General features: G+C 42.2%; 1 protein-coding gene across 1 annotated transcript; it reads right to left on the bottom strand.

The window, feature by feature from the left end:
- Nucleotides 1–1,169: 1,169 nt before the first annotated feature.
- mettl16 (methyltransferase like 16) lies at nucleotides 1,170–22,166 on the bottom strand. Its single transcript, XM_034548791.1, has 10 exons — nucleotides 22,025–22,166; nucleotides 21,610–21,740; nucleotides 14,096–14,283; nucleotides 13,220–13,360; nucleotides 12,528–12,643; nucleotides 12,208–12,350; nucleotides 8,153–8,222; nucleotides 6,810–6,899; nucleotides 2,537–2,710; nucleotides 1,170–2,011 (listed from the first exon to the last, which is right to left on the bottom strand). The coding sequence occupies exons 2-10, from the start codon at nucleotides 21,735–21,737 to the stop codon at nucleotides 1,352–1,354; spliced, it is 1,710 nt and encodes a 569-aa protein (XP_034404682.1). The 5' UTR covers nucleotides 21,738–21,740; nucleotides 22,025–22,166; the 3' UTR covers nucleotides 1,170–1,351.
- Between the last annotated feature and the right edge of the window lie 2,499 nt (nucleotides 22,167–24,665).

The raw sequence follows: 24,665 nt of genomic DNA, 5'->3' as shown, positions 1-24,665 counted from the left end.
GGTTCAAGTGACCATGACACATTTACATCTCATTGAGGGAAATATTGTTCTTTTTACTCCACTGTGTTTATTTTAAATCACTTTAGTGACTTCGCAGATTTCAGATTAATAATGCGAAACATAATCAACAAATATTGGTTATGGTTACATGAGTGGGTTGGTTATTATCAAATCATATATTGCATAACGTCATTCAGCATGAGTACTTGTGTTGGTACTTGCAGTATATTTTGTGACAGCCCTGCTTTCAATTGTAAGTAAGAGTATTTCTACACTGTAGTATTGCTATTTTTACTGAGGTAAAATACGTTAGTACTTTTCTCACCATAGGGCAACATTTTGTTATAACTGCAACTTCATTGTTATAATAAAAAAGTAAAAAACCTAAAGATGGTCATTACATGCTGTGAAAAGATTAAAACTAAAACAAAAGCTGAACACTCACATTTGAGGTGCTGCAGCCAGTACATGTTTGGCTTTTTTCTTTGATTAATGACTTGAAAGATAAATCATTTATTATTTCTGTAATCACTCTTATTACACCGTCCCCAAATGGCCCAGGAATAGCCAGACTATACACACACACACACACACACACACACACACACACACACACACACACACACACACACACACACACACACACACACACACACACACACACACACACACACACACACACACACCCCTGCAGTACAAAAAGGAACTGGGTTTTTGCTTGCAACACACAATGAGCGCACAAACAACCGGCCCTGGATATTTGGTGGTCTTTTCCTGTTATTCACTAAGCTGTGGTCAGGAAGTATGTTGCCTACAACAGAGTAATAATAGTGGACCACAATACTAAAAGTTCTCCAGGCAAAGGAAGGACTGAAGGGCTCCAGAAACATCCTGAAATAATCAGACTGAGTTTTAAGACCTTCTTTCAAGAAATATTGGGGTCAACTTTCAAAGCCATTGGCGAAGAAAATGTCTCGTAAAGCAATAAAAGGATTTCATCTTTATACAAGGAATGACTTATCACATGAACACAGTCCCTTATAGAAGAAACACAAACAATGTGCTCTTGTGGCCATTTAAATGTACTGCACAATAATAATAATAATAATAATAATAATAATAAAAACTGCTTCTAAGTACTATCTGTGTATAAAAGATGCACAATGAAGTAGAAAACGGGTTAAAAAAATGAACATTTATTGCAAATGTTTTTCACAAACCTGAGCACAAAACATCAATATACAGTACGTACTATCTGAAAAGGTAAAATGACAAAGTACAAAAAATGGTGACGTAAACTACTGGTTATCAACTGGAATATATCAATAATGAATCCAAAGATTCTGATCATTTAGGGCTTTGCGACAGACCTTAAAAGGGTGTTCTTTAAGTACGTGCACAGTTGGTTCATCAGGTCTTTACTCTGACCTTCGACCCAGTGCATCTCAATCACTACATCGCTCTCCTCAAGCACCACGTTCAGCAGACACTTTAACAGGAAGTGCTCGACTACAGCCGGGCTCAGGGGCCGCTTAGAGGGCGGTTCACTCACTGCGCCAGGTGTTTCCTGTGGGACTGTTTCCTCCCCTGCACCTGTGCAGGTAGAAGACGTCATGTCCACATCTTCACCTGGTACATTTTCTAAGACCTCTTTCCGTTCTGCTGTTGGGTCACATGCTACATCTTCCCTTGTCTCATTTGAAGAGGCGGCATTTTCAATCTGCTCTCCTGGCTGCTGATCAGCTAGCTCTTGTGCAGATGGAGTTTCATTTGGAGCACCATCATTCTGGCTGTTGCTGTTTCGTGTGGAGGCAGACTGTTTTTTAGATGCTGGGGTTGTGACCAGAGTGGTTTGAGAGCTGGTTCTAGCACAGTGAGGCGCTCTGGGAAGCTCTCGCAACTGTCGCGACCCTTCGCGCCGCTTCTGTCGTCCGTGGATCCAGGTGTTCTCCATAGCGGTGATAAAGAGGCTCTGCTCCTGCTTTCTGCTCGAGACACGCTTGTGTAGCACCTGCAGAGCCACATGAAGACAAGCCGACTATGAGCTTACTGGAGATGTAGCAGACGTGGGATTCCAGTCAAGAGCACCCAGTTCCACCTACATAGTTTTAACAGATGCAACTGCAGACTGTGCAGGGTCGCTAGCTTAACTAGCCGATTAACCAGCTGCTAAATGGGTACAATTTAATAACTTAATGCTTAATGCACACACTCCTGTTACAGCGTAGGAATTAACACTGATTAAGCATATTTTATAGTGTGCTTAATTTCAAGTCTACAGATAAGAAGAAGAGGCTTGAGCTGTCATTGTAATGCTACACAGGTTATGGAAAATGAGTGGAAGAGAACGGCGACGAGTACGAGCCAATGAGACACAGACTGTACCTTACAATGTTGAGGTTCAGGAAAACCTTCCACTGTTTAAATCACAATGAGTGAAAAGGAGCACAGAGAACCTGACGGGGAACTTTTAAACACTTGTAATGTCCCCAAGGTCTACAACTTTCAAAAGGCTCAAACTTAACCTCAAGCTTACCCGCAGGTCAGTGAGGGTTTTCTCCAGCAGAGCAGTGACACTGTCCACAGGGCCGCGTGCTGTGCTGCCTGAAGCTGAGGCTTTGGCCTGCAGCTCCTTCAGTCCCGCCTCCGGCAGCGTGAACAACAGCGGCTTCTTCACCTTCTCCAGTTTACGCTTTTTACTGGGAGGAGACTGAGACAAAAGAGAGCGAACAGGAGAAAATAAGTAAGTAGTCTTGAACAGCGTATTCTGTATTTTGACACGCAAAACACAACACAAATAACTCAAATTAAACCAGTTTCAGAAGGTGGGGTCTAAAAGAGAGACACATGTGGTAATACAACGGGATTCTTTTGCAAGGATACACACATTCTAAAAGTATTCAGGTATACAAATGACAATGGAGACAAGATATCGCTGTAGTACTGCCCCCTTAACTTGAAAATGTTTACTCTTTTCATGGTGTTTATTCATCTCATACTTCAGATACATTTTAGCTGCACATTTGAAACTTTACTACATTCTTGTCTTTAATGTAGTCTATTATTGATTCTGTTCTAAAGTTACATACTAAGGCACCGTGACTCGATTGCTTGAGAAACTCAGACTACAGTCGGTATTTTATTATTACGCATTGCTGAGCCCGCTGGAGCGGAGGGAGGCACGGGAGAACCGGAAACAGGGCTGAGGTTAGAGGTTTTCGAAACTCTGGTCCTGGGAAACACTCACACATTTGTCCACAAAGGCCAAAATCAACACAAAAGAAAACTCCTTGAAGTCGTTTTAACTACCTCCAGAACCAGACTGCCAACAGAGGGCAGTGCTTCACACAAAGTGCAAGCTGCATTGCATCTTCTTGGCACAGAGAGACAAAGGCTTTTTCCCCAAGTAACATGTTTGAACAATTGGACAATTGATTGCAACTAAAGAAAAATCTTTCAACAAATTCATAAATGCCAGATATCTCACCTGTAATATCTGTGAAAATACAGAACCACAAGTAAGTTATCAACTCAAACTCAGTCAGGTCACTGTATTTTGTTATAATTTTAGTTCCACAGACCACCTATGATTTTTCATCTGAACAGAGTTCCTCGTGCATTATCTACCATAGTTAATAAAGGGTTGTTAGTTTACACTGTCGCAGCAAAGCGGCTAAGAAGTGCACACAGGTTAAATAGCACACATACTTTAGACATCAGGTAAAATGTGTCTCTTTTCTCAATCATCAAATCAGGGAACAGTTGTCATCTGGTCACTAGCACGTTACTAACATAGATGGCAGTGCGTGAGTTTTATTTTGAGGAGCAGTGTTTGCTGTGATTGGAGGGGTAATATCTATAAAACATTATTAAGTACATTTGACCTTATTCACGATTAAGCATTTATGAGGAAGCATCCATGAACTTACTCCAATATAATATATAATATATATATAAAACAATTCCAAAATGCCATGTCATATGGAGTAAATCTTATAAGCTGTAATGAGTATCAGTGGTAAAACAGAAGATTATGTTTGTTACACACCACAAGAGGGCGCTCAAACCACGCAAGGCCCTCCTGAACCTGCTGTGAATCCTACACTGTTCCTTACTTCTAATCCCCTCTAATGTCATGCTGTGATGGCGGTGGAGGTCATTACCCAACAGTCTGAATTAAACGCTCTGCAGCGATCATACCCTTCACGTCCACTGCAGCAAATAAGTCAAGAGCTGCACTGGCGAGTCCCTGCAGGCTGACGAAGTGGGGAGACAGGGGAGCGGGGGTGGGGGGGTAGCAGCACTCTACTGTGACAGAGCAGACAGCATGGCCGACTGACCTACAAACAGCTGAGGGAAAAAGCAGACTGTGACCTTCATGTTGTTACACTGATCAGAGTCAACTTTTGATTACTTTGAGGCTTCTTTTTTTTAAAAAATTATTATTATAGTATGTGATATTTGCTTTCTTTCTCTAAATGTTCTTAAGAATAAACGGAGGAATCTGAAATAAAGTATAATGAGTAAATTCACATTCCTCCATCTGCTTAATTTCCACAAAAGACATCTTCCCTGACAATAACAATAGGGTTTTCAATCTTGATCAAGTATTGTTTTGTTGTTGAAATAATGGTCCTTGCAGACGCATGTTTAGAAGGGAGGGACATATTTAATTAATGGGTTGACGATGAACACTGCCTTGTTTGGCTGCTTTTAGAGCTTATTTTATTTCTTATTGTTTCTCACAGACGTCTCTTCCCCCTTTTTCCTCCACGCTCTTCAAGCCTTGCAGCTCATTGTACAAGGAAAAGAAATCAATAAAATCCATCAAGCCAAACCTGTCTCTTTGTATGCAGCATCCTTGACACAGATTCTTGCACCAACACATTAGTGTATGAACTCACAAACACAGTCAACATGAACAGATACAGAGATAGCCTTACAGACAAAGAGCATGAAACCCACATGTACAATTGTACATAAAACCTCCACAGAATCACATCCACTTCTGACTCTGCTGCTCTTTCACTCCATAATTAATCCTACTTACACACTCTCACCTCACTGCATCGTCTCCCTCGCACACACAACATATGGATAAATGACAACCCCACAATAAGCCTGGCCTAATTTTGAAAACTAGACACAGTAAAAGCCTACAAGTACAATAAGAGCTGTTCTCTCCAGATATGACATTCAATCATCCATCTTGATGGTGCACACAAAATGCACACACAAAAACAAAAATGCTGCAGAGTTAACCTTCAGGCAAACATTGTAAATCATACACTCATTCCCCCTCTTCTCCCAACCCTCATTTCCTTCTTGTCAAATCCCAAACCCCCCTGCATGGACTCCTGAACTCTGGACCTCCCTGAACCCTCTCCTGCCAGCGGCCTGTATGAGCAACAACATGCCTCAAGGCTCAGATAAAGCCTGGCTCCCTCCGTCTCTTCGGACTACATGTGCTCTAATCTCACCATCAGTCTCTATCCTTTGTCTGTTTTTGCTGGATTTCTTTTCCTGCAGTCCAATTAATCCATCCTCTGCATCTCTCTCCCTCTTGAAAATGAGAAGGTCTTAACATAATTTGTCTTTAAAAAGTAGAATTCAATGTTGAATTTCTTCAAAACCACCCTAGATCAAAAGCAGTATGAAGTATGAAGTATAAACATAATGCCTACATGATCAACAATCCAACTCAACTGCAGAGAGTTAAAACAGAGATTAGGGTATGTAATGCTATTAGTGGCTAAAGTAGCCTGAAACAGGCTTCTTTCTAATAATTTAGTTTTTAATTTTCATACTTGTAGTCTCCATACATCTCCATTTATAGGCACATAATGCTTCATACATATGCAGTCGTACTCCCCAGGACCTGTTAACACACGCTGATGTGTACAATTGGAGGAGATCATTTCACACATGTTATAGTCTATATGTAGTCTATATGTAACATTAATGAGCATCCTCATGCACATACATACTAGAAGTCCATAGGAACACACGCATGCTGGCAGAATTGGGCAGTCAACCATACGAGGAGTTACACATGCAGAAACTACTGTCATGTAAGCATGTGCACAAACACACATTCTTGAGGGGTCTGCGCTGTAATGATGGCGAATAGCTCTCCAGTGTAAATGACAGTGGATATGTGATGAAGTGGTGGTGGAGGAGGGTTTCAGGAGAAAAAGTAGGCCAATCATTCTGCACAACTGCTTTTATGCTAAAAGGCCAAAACAGAGGAGTCCAAGTCGTCACACAGCCTCTGCTGACCGCCTCCACCTTCCTTCATCTCTAGTCTGTCGTCACTCCAACATTACTATTAGCCTTTAGCTGTTGTGGCTTCTTCACTGTCCCTGCTTTCTATTTATCTCCAACTCTCTCACTTTCCAGACAGGACAATGGTATGGTGTGTCAGTCCTGCCCTGGCAACTGTTGCCTGGATACAGCATAGTAAAAATCACATAAACATCTCCCCAGAGGACAAGGGGGTAAGTGCTTCTAATGGAACGGAGCTGGAGGGAAACAGGATCAGCGTGGTGAGAGGATAGAGGTGGTACATAATTGAGGAGGCTTTGGGGTTTTGGAAATATCCAGTTCAAGCAGCAAAATGGCCGACAATGTTGAGATTACCATCAAGTGTATTGAAATATGGTACCAAATTAAGTTTATTTATTTCTATCATTGATGCATATTGGTAATGGTTTTCATTAATCCAGGCACAATGACCACACAACCATCTCGTGAGTGTTAAGTGTAGTTCTTCAAGTGCATAAGGAGAAATAAGATCAGCTCAGACTTACCGGAACAATCACATCGTCATAGAAACTCCAAGCCAGCGCCCATCGCATCGTCCGTCCCTGGCAGAACTCTGTGTGTGTTACTTTAGGTACCTGAGAACAAAAGAAAAGGAGGTCTGATCAGATGTGATCAGCTTACTGTAAGATGAATTCACAATGAACAGTTTACTTCAACAGCAGCAATGCTCGAGTGTCCACGTTTGTAATGTGATGAGAACACATGTGGTAACAAATCTGATTCACCCTCTTCTGCCAATAATTAGATATTTGTTTCTGGTTTAAATTATATAATTGTTTGATATTATAAGGTCTTGTGAATGTATTTTAAGTGCTTTTCTTTAAGACAAGCATTTATCTTGTGACTTAACACCTATTAGAGGACATATGCTTTCCTCTCCATCAGTGGAAACTACTCCCATCCTATTAAATAACAGCTGACTAACAAAACAGAAATGGGTAAATGCCCATAAAATAAAACAATTAATAAAAACACAAAACTTTGGTCTATCATCATTTAGTTGGCTGAACTTGTAGAGTTTGTACAGTATGTCATAACAGCTCTACATAACCAAATAACTTTCCACAATCCAAGAATGTGACACGACGACGCGTCATGCTGCTGAGAGTTTTTACTTCAGTGAGCTCTAGTAGAGGGTGAGAAAATAAAGATCATGATGTGACAAACACTCACGTGTGGTGTGAAAACCAAAGTTCAAAGAGCTCTGCATTTGAGTCAAGTGAGAACAAAAACTGGAAAGATGAAGAGACACTGGAGAGAAGTTGGAGTAATGGGCATATTAACTGGACAAGGTTTCTGTTTTCAGTGACTCTGATGAGCAGTGACAGCCCTCATAAACCTCTGGAGGAGCTTTGAGGGATGGCAGGCGGAGTTTCTCTTTTGAGCATGAGGGAAGTGACTGGCACAGGACCAGATGCCTGAAGCAGTCAGGAGTCATGTGCTGGGCTATTAGTTAGGCTGATGACGCTAATGCACGTTATGTACAGAGTGGCGTGTGACTTGCAGTGCTAACAGAAATCTGCTCCTTCATGGCTTGTTTGTGACACAGCTTAGTCGGCAAATTAGAAAGAGCTGATTACTTTTATTTTGCTGTCTGCTGCTCCGATAGTGACGATTGACTGCTTCTAACAGCAGTACAAACTCCCAGAAGAGGGTTATGGTTTCAGAGGGGTGGCAAAGATTGTTTTAACAAACCATTATCGAAGCCTGCACAGGAAGGGCACCTTCCTGCATGAGCGAGTCAAGATCAAAAGCTGTGGATGCTTTGTTACTCATTGAGTGCAGAGGATGCAGATGCATTTCTGCCTTTGCCTCGATTGGTACTCACCCCTTGCTTCCTCAGCTCCTCTTTCAAAGGTGCCAAGCTACATTTCTTCCCCAACATGCAGCTGTACCACCTGCAGAAAGAAGAATCCATATTTACCAGCTGCGTGTCCCTGTGTGGACATGAACTATCAAGCAGAGATCAAACGAGCTGAGGTGGACTGAGTGTGTGTGCAGTACAGAGTGGAGGAAAAGCTGGTTTGAAGTTGTCCCTTGGTGAATGAAGACCTGATCAATAATATCTGCTGTGCAATACAAGTGCAAAGTTAGTCTTGATCAATAAGCAGCTGAGTCCAGTAGGGGAAGATGGAGGAAAGATAAATACACCAGCGGGTCAGACTTGAAGGAAGACGCTCAATTTTCACAAAACTTGTTAAGGTTTGTTTAGCTTTCACTAGACATTGTTTGAAGCTAATTATCTTTTTATAAAATCGGCACAGCTTAGGAAATAAAACATAAAATGTGATAAATAAATGTTAAGTATGCATATATCATACAAACTCTAGTCTTAAGTTTCACTGGGAACAAACATATTAGTTTTGTTCACTTTCATAGGTCTTTTTGATTCCAACTGCCAAAATGTAGATGAAAGAAGCTCCGAGTTGATCGAAATGTTGACTCATTTTGACTCAAGTGTGTCTTGTCATTTGCTGAAAAAGTATTTCTGCCTCCTCTGCAGGTTTTCAAAACAATTGAAGTGCTAGTCAATCAAAAGAAAATTAATTGAACTCGAACGACAACATAAAAATACCCGTGATTCGACACTGTTACCAAAAATTAAAGAAATTAGAGACAACATAGATAAACTACTAAATACAGAGATATAAAAAAACAATCGTACTATGAGGTGGGACCAAAAGCAAATAAACTACTGGCAAAAAGATTGCAAAAACAACAGGCTGACAGGACAATCCATAAGATAAGGGATACAGCTACAAATCAAATAGCCTATGAACCCAAGGAGATTGAACATATTTTCCGTAAACTATTATTTAAATCTGTATAGCCAACAGATTTGTTCCTTGTCTGCTGACCATATCAAAACTTAATATAGACTATAAATTATATACCTCAATTATTGCAGAAAGAGTATTTCATGAAGGATATTATAGATGAAGACCAGACAGGCTTCATCAAGGGGCTTGACAACATAAGGAGAACCCTACATATAATTGAACATATTAACAATAAAAATATCAACGCAGCTCTAATATGTCTTGATGCAAAAAAGGCATTTGACAGTGTAAACTGGACCTTTCTGTATCAGGTACTTGAGTAATTTGGACTAAATGAAAAAGCTATTCAATGCGTTAAAACACTATCAAAAACCAACAGCAAGGATAAAAATAAATGGCAGTCTGACTGATGGTATATTACTAGAACGGTCCACCAGGCAGGGATGTTGTCTTTCACCGACAAAGTAGAACACATCATTGGGCTTTTTGCAGATGACGTGATCTGTTACTTAGAAGACCCTGACAAATGCCTGCCTATATTAATCAACCAACTCGAGACGTTCAGGATCTACTCTGGATATAAACTGAATCTGTTAAAAACAGAGATTTTAACACTAAATTACAAACCATCCGAAATTATACAACACACTCTTAATTAAAAAAGAATGACATACCTCGGGGTAACTATAACAAAAAGTATTGATGATCCACTTTATATCAAAATCTGATGGAAAAAATAGGAAATACAACATTTTATGTCAAACTGAAATGGTAACAGGAACTCGGTGTGAATATTACAGAGGATGAATGGTTGAATATTTGAAAGACACAACAATCCTCAACTTCTGCGCGAACTTGGAGAGAACATTGTTGGAAAAATATAATTAGATTCTTTATTACTCCCGAAATTACAAGCAAATGTCTGTCTATTGTTCAACCATGTTGGAGGAAATGTGGGGCAGTAAATGTAGACCATTCTCATATATTTTGGCTATGCCCGGAAATTGTACAGTTTTGGGGAAATGTCCATAAGGTTACTGTCAAAATTCTAGGCTATGACACACCTAAGTCCTGTATGTTTCTTTACTTTGGTAATATGACATCAGATACCGTGTTAGGGGAAAACAGGTATCTGCTGAAAATTCAACCACCATCACAAGATGGATGGTTGAAAATTGTTACTGATATACATGATATGGAGGTGTTAACCCACAGAATAAGAGCTCAAGAGGAGCAATGTCGTGAGAAGTGGGCGAAATGGACAGTGTTTACACGTCAACGATAACACAAGAAAAGAATGCTTGAATGGTTATCAGGATTTATCAAGTTTTTGAGAGGACAGAGCAAACCAGACCCCCTTTATTTGTTGTTGTTATTTCTACTTGCGTTTCATTTCTGTATATAGATGTATTCTATCTGTGGTGAAAAGACAAAATAAAGTGTAAAAAAAGAAATGAATGAACATTTTTCATAAGAAAAAAAAAAAGAAATGCCACTGAAATGTGAGAATAAGACAAGGTTCTAAGTCCCATATTCATTGACAAAACAATTGATGAAGAAAAAATCTCGAGAATTGTAACTTCAAAAGATACATGTTTGTGTGCTCTATTCTATGGTTAAGATGCAAATACATCAAGGGACCTACTTGTGATTTTAAGTCGGGTTAGAACATTATTAGCAGCTATTTACACAGTTTACATTCATATGAATGTATAGAAGTGCAGGATATTGCATTTCTGGTTTTCCTTTTGATTTTAAGGACCTTTGACTGGTAATCAAACCTAAGCCCTTGTAAATAGCTATATTTCAGAATATACAAAAGGTACAAAGTTAACTTGCACCGAATGCAGATGAAATCACATCTTAGAAACAGTTTTGACTAGTGATCGATGGAGGACTATGATTTATAATCAGGTTAGGGAGGTTTGAAGATGCCCAGAGGAAAGGGAGGGAAGAGCAAAGTGTCAGCCTCGCGTGACACAATTAAATATTGAACAGCTCTAATATTCACAGATGTTCCCCACTTTTCGACACAGTGGGGAGGCACACCCAGAGCAGGCCCCGGCAGCTTTTCAAACATCCTGAGTGTGCAGCTGCAATGGCTTCCATATTCTCTATTTTCAGTTGAAGCACGTATGATTACAATGCTATTAGCAGAGATGGCAATGTTCATATCAATGGCAGGATAAATGGAGTGTATTACCTCATTTTAAACTGGGGTTTTGGATGTGTGTTATACTGGGAAGTAAGGTGACATGCCCAAATAATTCCACTTTAGTGGAAAGAAGAGGAAAGGAGGAGCAGGGCGGGAGTGGTGAGGATTTCTCAAAGGACCAATTGGTGAAGCTGACAGGGTTTCCATGGACACTTGGTGGCTCGGGTGTCCCAACATGCATTTGGGAGTGACAGCCATCTCCGGTTGGTTTGGCCTTAGCGTCAAACCTGTACAAAAATACTGGCTACATGACTGCAACAGAGCCGCACAGGAGCAGACAGGTGTTCAGATCAGTCCCCCTCAGGGCCGCTCATCTTTCCAGTGACGCATTATGCAAACACACACAACACAGTGCTCCCCTGTAGGAGGCAAAGCAGGTGTGGCATGGCTAATCAGCTTTAATAGCGCCACTCTGCAGCTCTCTCTATCCGGGTCTCACTCTGCTGCCCCAGTGACAGCCCTGGAAACGGGGGAGGGTAAAGTGACAGCCTCTAGAGACACCCCCAACCACCCAAACACAGCTGTTCCCTGTGGTCTCCGGGATACAGTATAAAGGGTGAGCTTGTGCCAGAATAATTAAACAGAGTGTGGGTGACAGCTCCATTAATGTGCAGCGACCCATCTGCACATTTCACCTCTTGGTGTCTCTCCTTCACTGGTGCTCTCAGCGGCCATTGAAACCTCTCCAAAGAGAACCAAAGTACAGTGCTCTTGTTCATTCATCTGGCACTTCAGATATGTAGCTGTGTAACCCTGAATATGTACAGTCCGTCTATGATTGAGTTCATAAAATCTGGTTTACATTTGATCTTACACAACAAATATACCAACAACTCATGTTCGAGTCAGGTTTGATTTTGCAGGTCAATGTCCGTCTCTTTATCTCACCGCAAGCGTCTCTTGAGCTGCAGGCTGTCATGAATGATCCTCTTTACAAATTCAAGTTCCCCACCCTCCGCCATGATCTCCGTCACTCCGCCTGTGTTTACTGAGCTGGGAGGAGGTCGCCGTGAGTTCCTGGAGTTTATCCCCTGGAGAGAGAGAGCAACAAGACAGACAGAGATTAAGATAAAATCCTATTAAAAGCCTGTTACTGTCGTGTAAACAAACAGTAAACAAGTGCAGTGTTTACTCTCAATGAGCCAAATACTGCAACAAAGTCAAGCCATTTTTTATTTAAATGTTCAGGACACCAGTCACATATTTACCTTTGCTTCAAGCTGATTTGCAAAAAAAGGAGGGTTGCACATGCAGAAGTCGTACACTATTTCTGTCTCTTCTTTCAAGGCGTCCATCAGTAGAGTCTTCTGAGGGACTTTGACAACTAGGAAAGTGTAAGCATACAGAAATGAGGCAGGGATTTAGAAATTCAATGTTTTAGCTCATCATGACAGCTAAAATGCCAAAGGCAACTTCAGGCCATCCCACACAAACGTTGACAATCATGACAGAAACAGGGTAAAATCATTGGTTTTCAGTCCAAATCTGTGGCCTTCGATGGCACAATAAGACACTGTATTTGGTCACCAAAGCTTTCAATTGCTCAGACTATGTAAAAGAATCAGACATTGATTTAAAGTTAGGAAGACATTTTCACAATATTACAGCTGCTACAGCATTCATTGGGCTGGTATGACCAGTAGCTTATGGTGGTTAATCAGTAGCAGTCAGCAAACAATAGATAGATTTTGCTGACAGGACTATTCTGTTTGGCATTCACCATCATCCCATAACGTGTTACTTGTAGCCAGAGGCCAAAGCATAGCCAAAAGGTGTAGTCTTCCTTAAGGACACATTAGGTGAGTGAATATACAAACACTAAACTGAAAGGCTGCGGTTTAAATGCAGCAGTTTTATGTCTTGAGATTCATGGTCTTCAGGATGAGTGGACCACATTTACCTTTAATGAGTTCAGACATGTTGTTCTGCTCAACGTTTTTCGTTGCGTAGTCGAAACAGATGTCGTCCACCTCTGTGGCCAGAAAGTACCAGCCGTTCATTGTGGCTCCCAGTAAGGGGTAGATACAAGACGCACCAGTGCCTGAGAAAACACACACACACATATTTTTGGCAGCTTGAGAATGTGTGTTCATTAGGAAGATGAATGGTTATGTGTTTCATTGGCCAATATGGAAATATGTTGTTTAAAGTACACGGTAAAGAGATTATAAAAAGGACAATAAATGTCGTTCCAGCAGCTGTTATTAAATCCTCCACATATGACAATAATGACCACAGCCGCACAAGTCAGTTCAGGCTCAGATAAGTAGCACCATTTAGTAAAGGAAACACCCAGTGGTGATCCATCAGGGAGCGGACAGCTTCAATCTGCTTCCAGAAAGATTCAGGGTCGTCAATCAGTGACCTGAGGTCTTAAAGAGAGGACACACACAACACACACACACACACACACACACACACACACACACACACACCTCTGACTGACAGAACGGCAAACACACTCTGACATGTGAGTGATGATTTGGCTGGTGAGTGCTGGGAACACTGGGAACGACTGGGCTCGTTTGTGCCAGCTGGAGGCACCAACTGACATTTTGTGTCCCACTTTGAGCTGCTGGAAGCCACATCCAGAATAAACAAGAGTAGGGGTCTCAAATGTAAACTAACTGGGGGACACTCACTTAAACAAACACAGAGGTATTTAGAAAGTCAGCTTGATTTGGATCATCCTCCCATGATGATGATCAAAGTTAAACAATCACACACACAGTTAAAGATGTGAAGCAAATGAGACAAGGAGTGGTGGTGGTGGTACCGATATCGATGCCCCTGCGTGGCTGCTTCTGGCCGTCGGTGAGGTCCTCCACCCAGTGGATGTAGTTGAGGCGGAGGGGGACGGTAGGGATGAGGCGCTCCAGAGGGATCTCGATGGTCAAACCAAAGTCCTCCTTCAGCAGGGTGCAGGTCAGCGCTCGCACCGCCTCCGGCTCTTTGAAGTTAACACTAGAGGAGCAACAAGCATGGCTGAATTAATTCATGTTAGCATTTAAACCAATTTGCCAATTTTAGTCATAGTTTATTGCACAGCTGCTTGTGGTTTAGCTTTAACTTTCAAGATTTTGTCTTATTATAAAAAAGGTATTAGGTTTCAAAAAAAATTAAAAAATGTACCCATGTTTAAATTTCTTATTATCTAAAAAAGGTTTATAACATTTCCAGCCATGGAGATTGAAGTTTAGAGCAGGCAGTTATAGGTAATAATTCTACTTTTCACCTTTGTTTTCTCCTCCAAATAAGTTTGGTTCATGTTAATTTCCCTTTTAAGGATAATTTCAATTTAGTGACATGCTGATCCTCTTATTTCATCAATGAGGCCGCCTGCCAGCAATTTACCAAACTGCTCCTAATACTGCACTTCATTAACCCTCTGCTCCACCAGCAGCTCTCTGCACTGAACCCCACACACACACACACACACACACACACACACACACACACACACACACACACACACACACACACACACACACACACACACACACACACACACACACACACACACACACACACACACACACACACACACACACACACACACACACACACACACACACACACACACACACACACACACACACACACACACACACACACACACACAGTCACAGTCCTACTCGCTCTGCTCTCGTCTTTTCCTCTCATGCATGTTTCAGGATTTCAGCTTTCATACAAGCAGGCACGAGTGCGGCAGATAGAACGAGTGGGCGAGATCGGTATAATTAAAGCTTTGCCGAGTGCTTTCGCACTTGGGCAGATGTAATTAGTCAGATACTGGTGATGGCAGCGTCTGGCACCTCACCAGCATAGTGTGAGCAAAAAAATAAAAATCTATTGCTGGTAGAGATGGAGTTAAATCCCTGGGATACAAAGCAGCTGATTTGGTTTCAATTTCTTTCCATAAATCAATTACACACGAAGAGCTGTCACAATACACAAAATTAAATCAAAATTTTAATTTTTCCCCGTCTTCTCGCCCGGTGACCAAAATGCCACTGTAGCGTCCAGTCTGCTCTCAGAGAACGAAGACAAAGAGTTTGTTTTCTCCCTTTTGCCTTCAAATAAACAAACTATGAGAGCGAACACGGACCACACAGCGCTGATCAGTGCCACACACAGATGTGAACTACAGGCCAACGCTGCACGAGAAGATTAAAGATAGCAATGTTATTGAGAGTTACTGATGACTGTAAATTCAGACTCTGGACCCAGTAGTAGAGGTGAAATGCCGACCCTTATTTCTTTTGAGCAGGAACAACACACTGAACCTTTCAGCAAGTGTTTAGACTGATAACAGTCCTGTGTTGCTTCATGTCGGACAGAGTTTTGTTTGAGGCGCTGATTGGGGGCCGCAAGGTTCCTGGTTGGAGAGTTATGTTGCATCTCGCTCTCTCCTCATTTTGTATAATCTCTCTACTACTATATCTATATAAACAAATAAATAAAAAAAGCTGCCGAGGTGACTCCGGTCAATGAACTCTGCATCTTCATTCAGGAGTGATAACAAAGACAAACGACGCTCCAGGTGTGAGACGGATACAAATGAGGAGAGATTTACCTGTAAAGCCCGACATCAATCTTACCCCGTGTCTCTTCCCCGAACGAACATATTAGGTTAATGGTCCAGTTTAATCAGCGGTTAAAGGAGTGTGACCTCCAGTAGAAGAACAAACACCTGGCTCTCCTTTCATGACATGCGGCACATTTTCAAAAGACGAACCAGTGAAGAGATTTTAAAAAATGGCCTGAGCTTAGGGGAGGAATCAAGCTAATGAGGGAGAAGTGATACATCAGCATAAAGCTCCCTCTTCCCAAAAATGAAAGCGTGTCTCTCCCAGATATTCGGCCCCCTTTCATTTCTCCTCTGAGGCATCATTAGATAAAGATCAATATTCAGAGAGGGAAGCTGCTCAGGCCAGCCCTCTATTTTTAGTCCCTGATGAGCGAGTGTGAGCATGTGTGAGTGTGAGCATATGTGTGTGTGTGGTATTGCGTTTGTGTGCAATGCAGACCGATCACTCCCATCAGCAGCGCTGCTAATGCCCCGTCTCCATGGCAACCCTACCTACTGAACAGATGAGGAGAGCACGCAAATCCGGCCACGCTGGAGCAATGGCTGATGCCAGACGGAGCGTGAGAGTGCCCGCGATTTACGTCTGCCCGACCACGTAGGTGCAACGCTGCGTGCTGACAACATAAATGTGGCCGACGGGACACAGCGAGGGACAAACCCTGATGAAAAAGTTGTTATGAGATTTAATATAATGTGCTGTTTAGGAGGGGGCAGGGGTAGTCAGTTAAAGCTCAAAACTGTACTCCAAGCTCACACTCGGGTAAAAACAGCAGGACCAGGTGTAAGGTAGAGAGCCGAGTGAGACAAAGGTGAAGAAGAGATATAAGAAAAGAGGAGCAAAGTCTTTGGTTTAGATGGAAGAAGATGACATCACTAGACCAGTAGGGAGTTTACTGCTGAGATATACGGCTTGCTCTCACTTCCACGCAACATGATCAGCATGAAAGCGTGCACACACACACACTCTTTTCAATCTCTGTCCACAGAGAGGTGACCTTCAAGGTACATCTACTTCACTCCGTGTGCTGGGAAAATATTTTGTGCTGATTAGCAGCAACTTCTTCTCATGTCAGGTGTTTTTTTCCTCACAAGGACAGAAATTAATGATATTAAAGCTAGACTTTGAATATCTTGGAGCTCATTTTGTGATAGGTTTGCAAATCTGCAGATAAACGAATGGTGTGAAAAACAGATGGCTAGTTGAGAGTTAAATAACAACCAGAAATCTATGGCTGAAATTATTTTTCGAACTGTTTCTCTGCTTATTTATTATGACTTGGTGAATAAAAGGTTTATTGAGGTTTTGCAAGTATTTATGGAGTCTCATCTGTTCATGTCAGCTAAAGAAAACTTATTGGAGCTGCTTATCAGAAACCCCATGGCCCCAAATTATGATTCATGATTAACTGGTTTTCAGATCAATGATTTGGAGTACAGTGATGGTTGTGCCTGGATATTAAAGGGCACGGCACAGCCGTCACAGAGCTGACGACGGCTTCTTCACAGCAGATTTAGTAAGGGAAATATGTCAAAATAATATCCAAGGCAGAGAGTTTCCCTTACCTCTGTCCCATTAGTATAATGCATCTGCATGGTAATAACTGCTGGGCTTTCCAGTGCTGCTAATTCAGCAAGTTTAAATGTGGTATCAGATGTCAAAGTTATTCATACAGTGAAAATTGAACATTTCATTAATTACGGGAGTGAAAATCTTTCCACATCTTACCTGATAAAAAATATATGACTACCGTATTAAATGTCACTCAGGCTGTACCTTTTAATACCCAATCATGCCTCCTAGTCCCACCCCTCTAACTGGCTGCTCTAAGCCCCCCCTGCTCCTTCCCCTAAAACTGAAACAAACCAAAATTCAGAATGATGTTTTATTTGATCTGTTCCTCACTTAAATCCCAATCACAACCTCCCCCCCCCCCATATTTATTCTTCAGCTGCCTCTGGTCTGAGCTCGACTCTGCCCACTGCTATCAGTCCTCCACACTGACGAAATATGAATGAAGGGAGACGTATCTGCCTTGAGGATTCAATGAGTGTCTCCCCAAGATTACTCTCATCCCTAACTCACCGATTAAATACTTAAACTCGGTAGATGAATTCATTGGGAAATACAAAACCACACTAATCCCTCAACTGATGGAATGGCAGACTGACGTAAAAAAGAAAAATAAGCCACATTTCTGCAGAAAGCTAACAAGAGCCAGTTCCACACACATGAAGGGAGACGAATCCTGGACATTCGTTCATGCAGCAGGCAAAGAGAACAATTGGCACCAACTGCAGCCCGAGTCTGTCTGTGCAATATACTACTTCACCCATTTGTTTAAAGGGAGTGCTGGACATTAAACATGTTTGGTATGTTTTGTTGTGTTGTAAAAACATGTTAAAAACACATCTGATGGATTCCCAATCAAAATATTTGTGCCACGTACCGGCATGGACACGGGGTTGTCAACCGTTGTTTAATAGAAGTAGATCATGTAGCCTCCTAGGAATGGGCGATCATTTAAGATAATTTATATTCTTTCAATGAAATCATATTGTGATGAAATGATATATTGACATATCGCGAAAAAATATCATAAACTCAAAACCTAGAAAATCTGATTAAACTCTTAAATCACAAATTAATTTTAATCTGATTACTCTGTATTTGAGTGAATGTACGTAAACAGCCGGTTGAAAATATGTATTGCTCTTTCTATAAACTTACTTGAAACGGTTATGTTCATTTTGCACTACAATCCTTAATAAAATGTGAAAATACACAGTATACAAAAGTAGACTTTACCATGTGGTTATTTCATGTTTATTTATTGAAATACCAGAAAACATGCGATATGTGACATACGTCTTTATCGAGATTATAGATAAAAGGTATTTGCTAAAACGCCCAGACCTAAAGTCTGCTTTATTGTGATGAACCAATGTTTAATTACGTTGTCATTTCACATTTCCTTGTTTTCTACAAACAAAGATCCACATAACTTCTGTCTAGTTGTCTACTTCCCCAATCGTCTAAATGTCCACATTGGTTGTCCAGCCCTAACATTACCAGCCCATTGTCTGTCTGTCTGTCTGTAAGCCACAGACTGACGGAGACAATACAAAGTGATAATTAACACCTGTCACGGACGGACATCCAGGCAAGTTTTACAGCGTGCAAACACATGCACGGGCCTCCCTAAGATGATTGACTAGCCACCTCACACAACCACAAAGAATCAGCCCACACCGATATGTTCACATTCACAAACAGATGTTCAGACTCGCTGCAGTGACACCATGTCAGCATTCATCTGCATAACACACACACAATAGCAAGCGATTGCCTCACTGAGCAGACGAGGTACCCGTTTCATAAACCCAAACAAAGAGGGAAGAGAGTGTCTCCGCCCTGACAGAGAAACAGCAAACCTCCACAATAAGTCTCACAATAACTGCCAGCTCTTAAAGAAAATCACTGGGCTCTTGCTTTGTTTTGACAGACACTTGTATAAACTGAGAAGAATAAAAAGAAGAAGAAAGTTTTTATAAAAAGACAAGCTGACATGTCTTGCTTAGATTGGGTATTACCAGTGCCATTATAGCACCTGAGTTGCAATGTCGATACTAAAAAAACTTTGTATACAATAACAATCTGCACAAGAACATCGTTTGTATAAAAACATTCCTCAAATAAATAGCAGAATTATTATCTTTATGTAGAAAGCTCATCAAAAAGAGGAACAATTGGATCAAGCCTTTCATGGTAACTTTCTGTACTGACAGATTACAGATTAAAATGATGGACGTCTCTCCGGACAGGATTTAAAATACAGGCGGATCAGCAGAAGAACAGTCAGTAATTGCAACTGTAATTATTATTGCGGTGAAGGTGTCAATTTACCCACATGGATGGCTCACTGAACAGTAATGTTAGAATCCCCCCCAGCTCTCAGATATCCTTGGATAAAGTCTAAATACTTTTGTATAGGGTTTGGTAATTAACATATTCACACAAAACGTGACTCAATTCATTCGTTTCCAAATAAAACTCTGATTACCGATGACTGTAATCGACGTATATTATCATAAACTGCAGAAAGCACAGGTGCAAGTCGTAACATTAACGAGGTCTCAGTAAGCCTGAATGCAGCCTTTATTAACGAGTTACACCTGCGGTTTATCTGCATTTGAAAACATCCAAAGTAAGAAGATGTAAATAAAAGTAGGACTTGCTTCCAAAAATTAAAAGAGATCTATCCATCTACCCAATCTAGGTTAATGTCTCAGGTTTAAATACTCATCCTACATTTTTCGTTTTATTCGTCAAAAATTTCTTTTGTTTCTTTCCAACAGCAGCAAATTATTAGCCAACACTGTTTGAAGTCACATCACTACTAATCCCACGAGACATACTCTTCCTTTGTTCTCCTGCCTTGACTTTCTCACATCATGACGTCTCACTGGGGCTTCTTAAAATTGGGAGTTCATATTAAAATGTCACTCACACATACTTTGTGAAGTCTCTTTAATGAATAAAGAGAACAGCAATCAGCAGATGGGGTGAAAAATAAAAATAAAAAAAACAAAAACTTTTGATGTTGGGTCAATTAATCATTTGTGCAGGTTTTGTCCTCCTGCTGTTGCCGGAAGCTGAATGAGCAGTAAAGAGCAGACTGAGTCAGCTGGGTCATGAGTGGTGCTGAATGGGATCCTCAGGGCTCGACTGGCCCACTGGGGAAAATGTGTTTCTGTACACTGCTTCAGTTTTTTCACAATCTGGCTAAAACACAGACATATTATGCTGCTAACATAGGTCTCCACTCTTATGGTTTTAATACTTTCCACATGAATTCAGAAGCTGGCTGCAGTAATTCAGCCACAAGAGCATTAGTGGAGCCAATGGATGGGTAGAGCTTCCCATGTTTACGACATGAGCGTTCATAAAAAAGTTGGTTGTGTCGAGTTAGAATAGTGTGCATTATACGCAGCACTATATTGAGGTGGAGTTTGGTTGACAAGAGCCATCCATAATTGTCTGTTCCTCAGGCTCTTCCATGTTTTTAAGTAACAAGACATATATTTATAAGCTCTGCAATATCAATTTTGATACCTCAACGTCATCGTTTTCAATATCAGCGCACTCGTTTTCTCATATTTAAAATGTGTGTGGCTCAGTGGATTGAGGCCGGGGGTCGCTGCGATGCTGAAACTTGGTGGCTGGCCATGACTGACTGAATGAATCTGAAAGTATAACTAGTAATAACAGTTTGACAAAAACATTCTTCCCCATAGGCTTAAGAAAGTGCACAAGGGCGTGTTAACACAGGAACGGGCTTTCCTGAAATGTTTTCCACCAAGTTGGGGCCTTCGCTCAACCCAGTTCTGACCCAGGACCATCATATTATGCATTATGCATAACCATAATTTTGACCTTTCCGTCACTGAAATCTGAAGATGCAAAGTAACAAACGGGATTTCTGGCAACAAAGAAAGGTTTCTTCCATTTCAGTCAATACAAAATAAAAGGAGGAGTATATGGACAAGTAATATTGTGTTTATACAATAAAAAAGAGAATAAAGAGCTGCTGTGTGACTATTGCCACCTCCCATACATCAATTTAGAATGAGATCAGGGATGAACACAGTACACTGCTTACACACACACACACACACACACAGCAGTCTCAGTTACTCACACAGGTCGTCCGGTAAGACTGGTGTGCACGTGCTGCTGGAAGTCCGGATATTTGGAGGCCAGGTAAGAAAAGTCCGGCGGTTTGTCTTTGTACCTGTTCCGGGGATGCATGGCCTTGTTCAGAGCCATGACCTGGTTTAAATGGAGGGGAAAGGGACCAGAATGAAGTTACAGCGACAACAGGCACGAACTAACTACATAAGAAAAGCACACTGGGCCACTAACCTACCTAACTAACTGCTGTTGGGATTTCTCTCGAAGTGTCTTTAAAGATTGGACTCCGTTGGACTTAATAATGTGGGTCAAAACTCATTTAAATAATTCAAACTGAAGTCCATAACGGATTCGTGGTAGCTAGTCTGGAGCACTTAGCTCCCATTTAAACCAGTACGTAGCCCGTACTTGTGCCTTCCTACCTCTTATTGTAGTCTGGTCCGTGTGAAGCCGGTTATTATTTCCCGGCTGCTGGTAACTTTGTTGCACTAAACGAGTAGAAGAAGCTCACACGACTCACTCACGTTGACCAAACGTTGTTCACGTTCTGCAACTCTCTTCCTGGACGTTGGCGACGTCATCGCTCTACGTCAATACGTGTTGACGTCATAAAAAGAAAAAACGTTCCCATGTCAGATCATTGTGTCTTATTTTACTGTGTAACTGCATTTCACTTGGATATTTTACTTTAATTTAATTTAATTTTGTATTTATTTTTGAAGATTAATCATTCAGTCATCTCATTTATAAAAGTAATGTCACTGTTTTTAATCATTCATCATAAACACTATACTTAAAGCTGCCTGTTTGTGTGAATTATTAATTCACGTTTTTTTTATACACATGCAACTTTAAAAAAAAATGTTTTCTGCTTCTTACTTTGCTGTTGTTGTTTTTTGTTTTCGTGCACATAAGCTTTGATTGCACCTTTCTTCACCCTGTGGACCCACCACCCGCAGGGAGAATTATCGAGGTCGCTAAGGTAGTCAAAAAGCTCCTCGGTGGCAAGGCGCCAGGGGTGGATGAGATCCGCCCTGAGATGCTGAAAGCGCTGGACATTGTTGGGCTGTCTTGGTTGACACGCCTTTTCAGTGTCGCATGGGGGTCGGGAACAGTGCCCATGGACTGGCAGACCGGGGTGGTGGTTCCCATCTTCAAGAAGGGGGACCGGAGAGTGTGCTCGAACTATCGTGGTATCACACTGCTCAGCCTCCCGGGAAAAGCTTATGCCAGGGTGCTGGAGAGGAGGCTCCGACCGCTTGTCGAACCTCAGATTCAGGACGAACAGTGCGGATTCCGTCCCGGTCGTGGAACAGTGGACCAGCTCTTTACCCTCGCAAGATTACTGGAGGGGTCCTGGGAGTTTGCCCAACCAGTTTACATGTGCTTTGTAGACCTGGAGAAGGCTTTCGACCGGGTCCCTCGGGGGTTTTTGTGGGGGGTGCTGCGGGAGTATGGGGTGCCGGACCCGTTGGCACGGGCCATCCGGTCTCTGTACGCCTGCAGTAGGAGCTGTGTTCGTCTCCTCGGTAGTAAGTCAGACACGTTCCCGGTGGGTGTTGGCCTCCGCCAGGGCTGCCCTTTATCACCGGTCCTGGATATCTAGGCGCAGCCAGGGGGCGGAGAGGATCCGGTTCGGGAGTCTCGGGATCGCCTCTCTGCTGTTTGCGGATGATGTGGTCCTGTTTGCCTCCTCGGACCGTGACCTCCAGCATTCACTGGGGCGTTTTGCAGCCGAGTGCGAAGCGGCAGGGATGAGAGTTAGCACCTCCAAATCTGAGGCCATGGTGCTCTGCCGGAAACCGGCGGATTGCTCCCTCCAGGTGGGGGCAAACTGCCTACCCCAAGCGAAGGAGTTCAAGTATCTCGGGGTCTTGTTCACGAGTGAGTGTAAGGTGGAGCGGGAGATCGATAGGCGGATCGGTGCGGCTGCAGCAGTAAAACAGGCGCTGTACCGGTCCGTCTTAGTGAAGAGGGAGCTGAGCCGGAAGGCAAAGCTCTCCATTTACTGGTCGGTCTACGTTCCAACCCTCACCTATGGTCACGAACTCTGGGTCGTGACCGAAAGAACGAGATCTCGGATACAAGCGGCCGAAATGAGCTTCCTCCGTAGGGTGGCCGGGCTCAGCCTTAGAGATAGGGTAAGGAGCTCGGACATCAGGGGGGAGCTCGGAGTCGAGTCGCTGCTCCTTCGTGTCGAAAGGAGTCAGCTGAGGTGGTTCATCTAGTCAGGATGCCTCCTGGACGCCTCCCATTACAGGTTTTCCGGGCACGTCCAACTGGTAGGAGGCCCCGGGGAAGACCGAGGACACGCTGGAGGGATTATATCTCCCGGCTGGCCTTGGAACGCCTCGGGATCCCCCAGAATGAGCTGGAAAGTGCTGCGGGTGAGAGGGAGGCCTGGGTCGGCCTGCTGAACCTGCTGCCACCGCGACCCGACCCCGGATAAGCGGGTGATAATGGATGGATGGATGGATGGATGCACCTTTCTTTTACATAAATGCAGATCATAAATATCTTATGATCCATTTTTGTTTGAAAAATACAATAAAATAAATCCATTTGTCAACACTTAATAATATTATTGGGCGCACTATAAATGAACTGTAACTCACTGGTGGGAAATTTTGCTCAACGTTTGTTTAAAATAGATTTCACCTTCAGTATAATAACAAACAACAACAATACAAATGCAGTTTGTTTTCTTCTTTTATTATATCGCAAACAATAATGACATCCATGTATATTGTTCACAGTTTGCTGAGTGAAGAGTGAGACCTTAGTGGCGAAAACATCATGAGCTCTCCTGTGGGAGCTTGTTGTGCAGTCTGAAGCCCTCAGAAGTGGCTCCCAGGCAGGTTATAGAGGACAGGTGGAAACGACCCACAGACCCACTGGTCTGTCAGTCCCTTCCCATACCAGACCACAGCAGAATAAGGATTGCTTGGGCCCTGCAAATGGAAAAGGGGGATTTTCCTTATCAGGGCAAACACTTGCCCACAACACCAGCAGCTGTGTTGTATCTTTTTCCCACACGTTCTTACAAAAGAAACAGAACACACA

This window comes from Cyclopterus lumpus, chromosome 13, assembly GCF_009769545.1.
Source record: "Cyclopterus lumpus isolate fCycLum1 chromosome 13, fCycLum1.pri, whole genome shotgun sequence".
NCBI classification, from domain to species: Eukaryota; Metazoa; Chordata; class Actinopteri; order Perciformes; family Cyclopteridae; genus Cyclopterus; species Cyclopterus lumpus.
This window is presented reverse-complemented; position numbering and strand designations above follow the sequence as displayed.

Coding starts and splice junctions, on each gene's coding strand:
- mettl16 (XM_034548791.1), bottom strand. CDS start 21,737: ATGGCTCTGAACAAGGCCATGCATCCCCGGAACAGGTACAAAGACAAA. Junction 12,644..13,219: donor CATGTCTGAACTCATTAAAG/GTAAATGTGGTC, acceptor ACACTTTCCTAG/TTGTCAAAGTCCCTCAGAAG. Junction 8,223..12,207: donor CAGCTCAAGAGACGCTTGCG/GTGAGATAAAGA, acceptor TTCTTTCTGCAG/GTGGTACAGCTGCATGTTGG.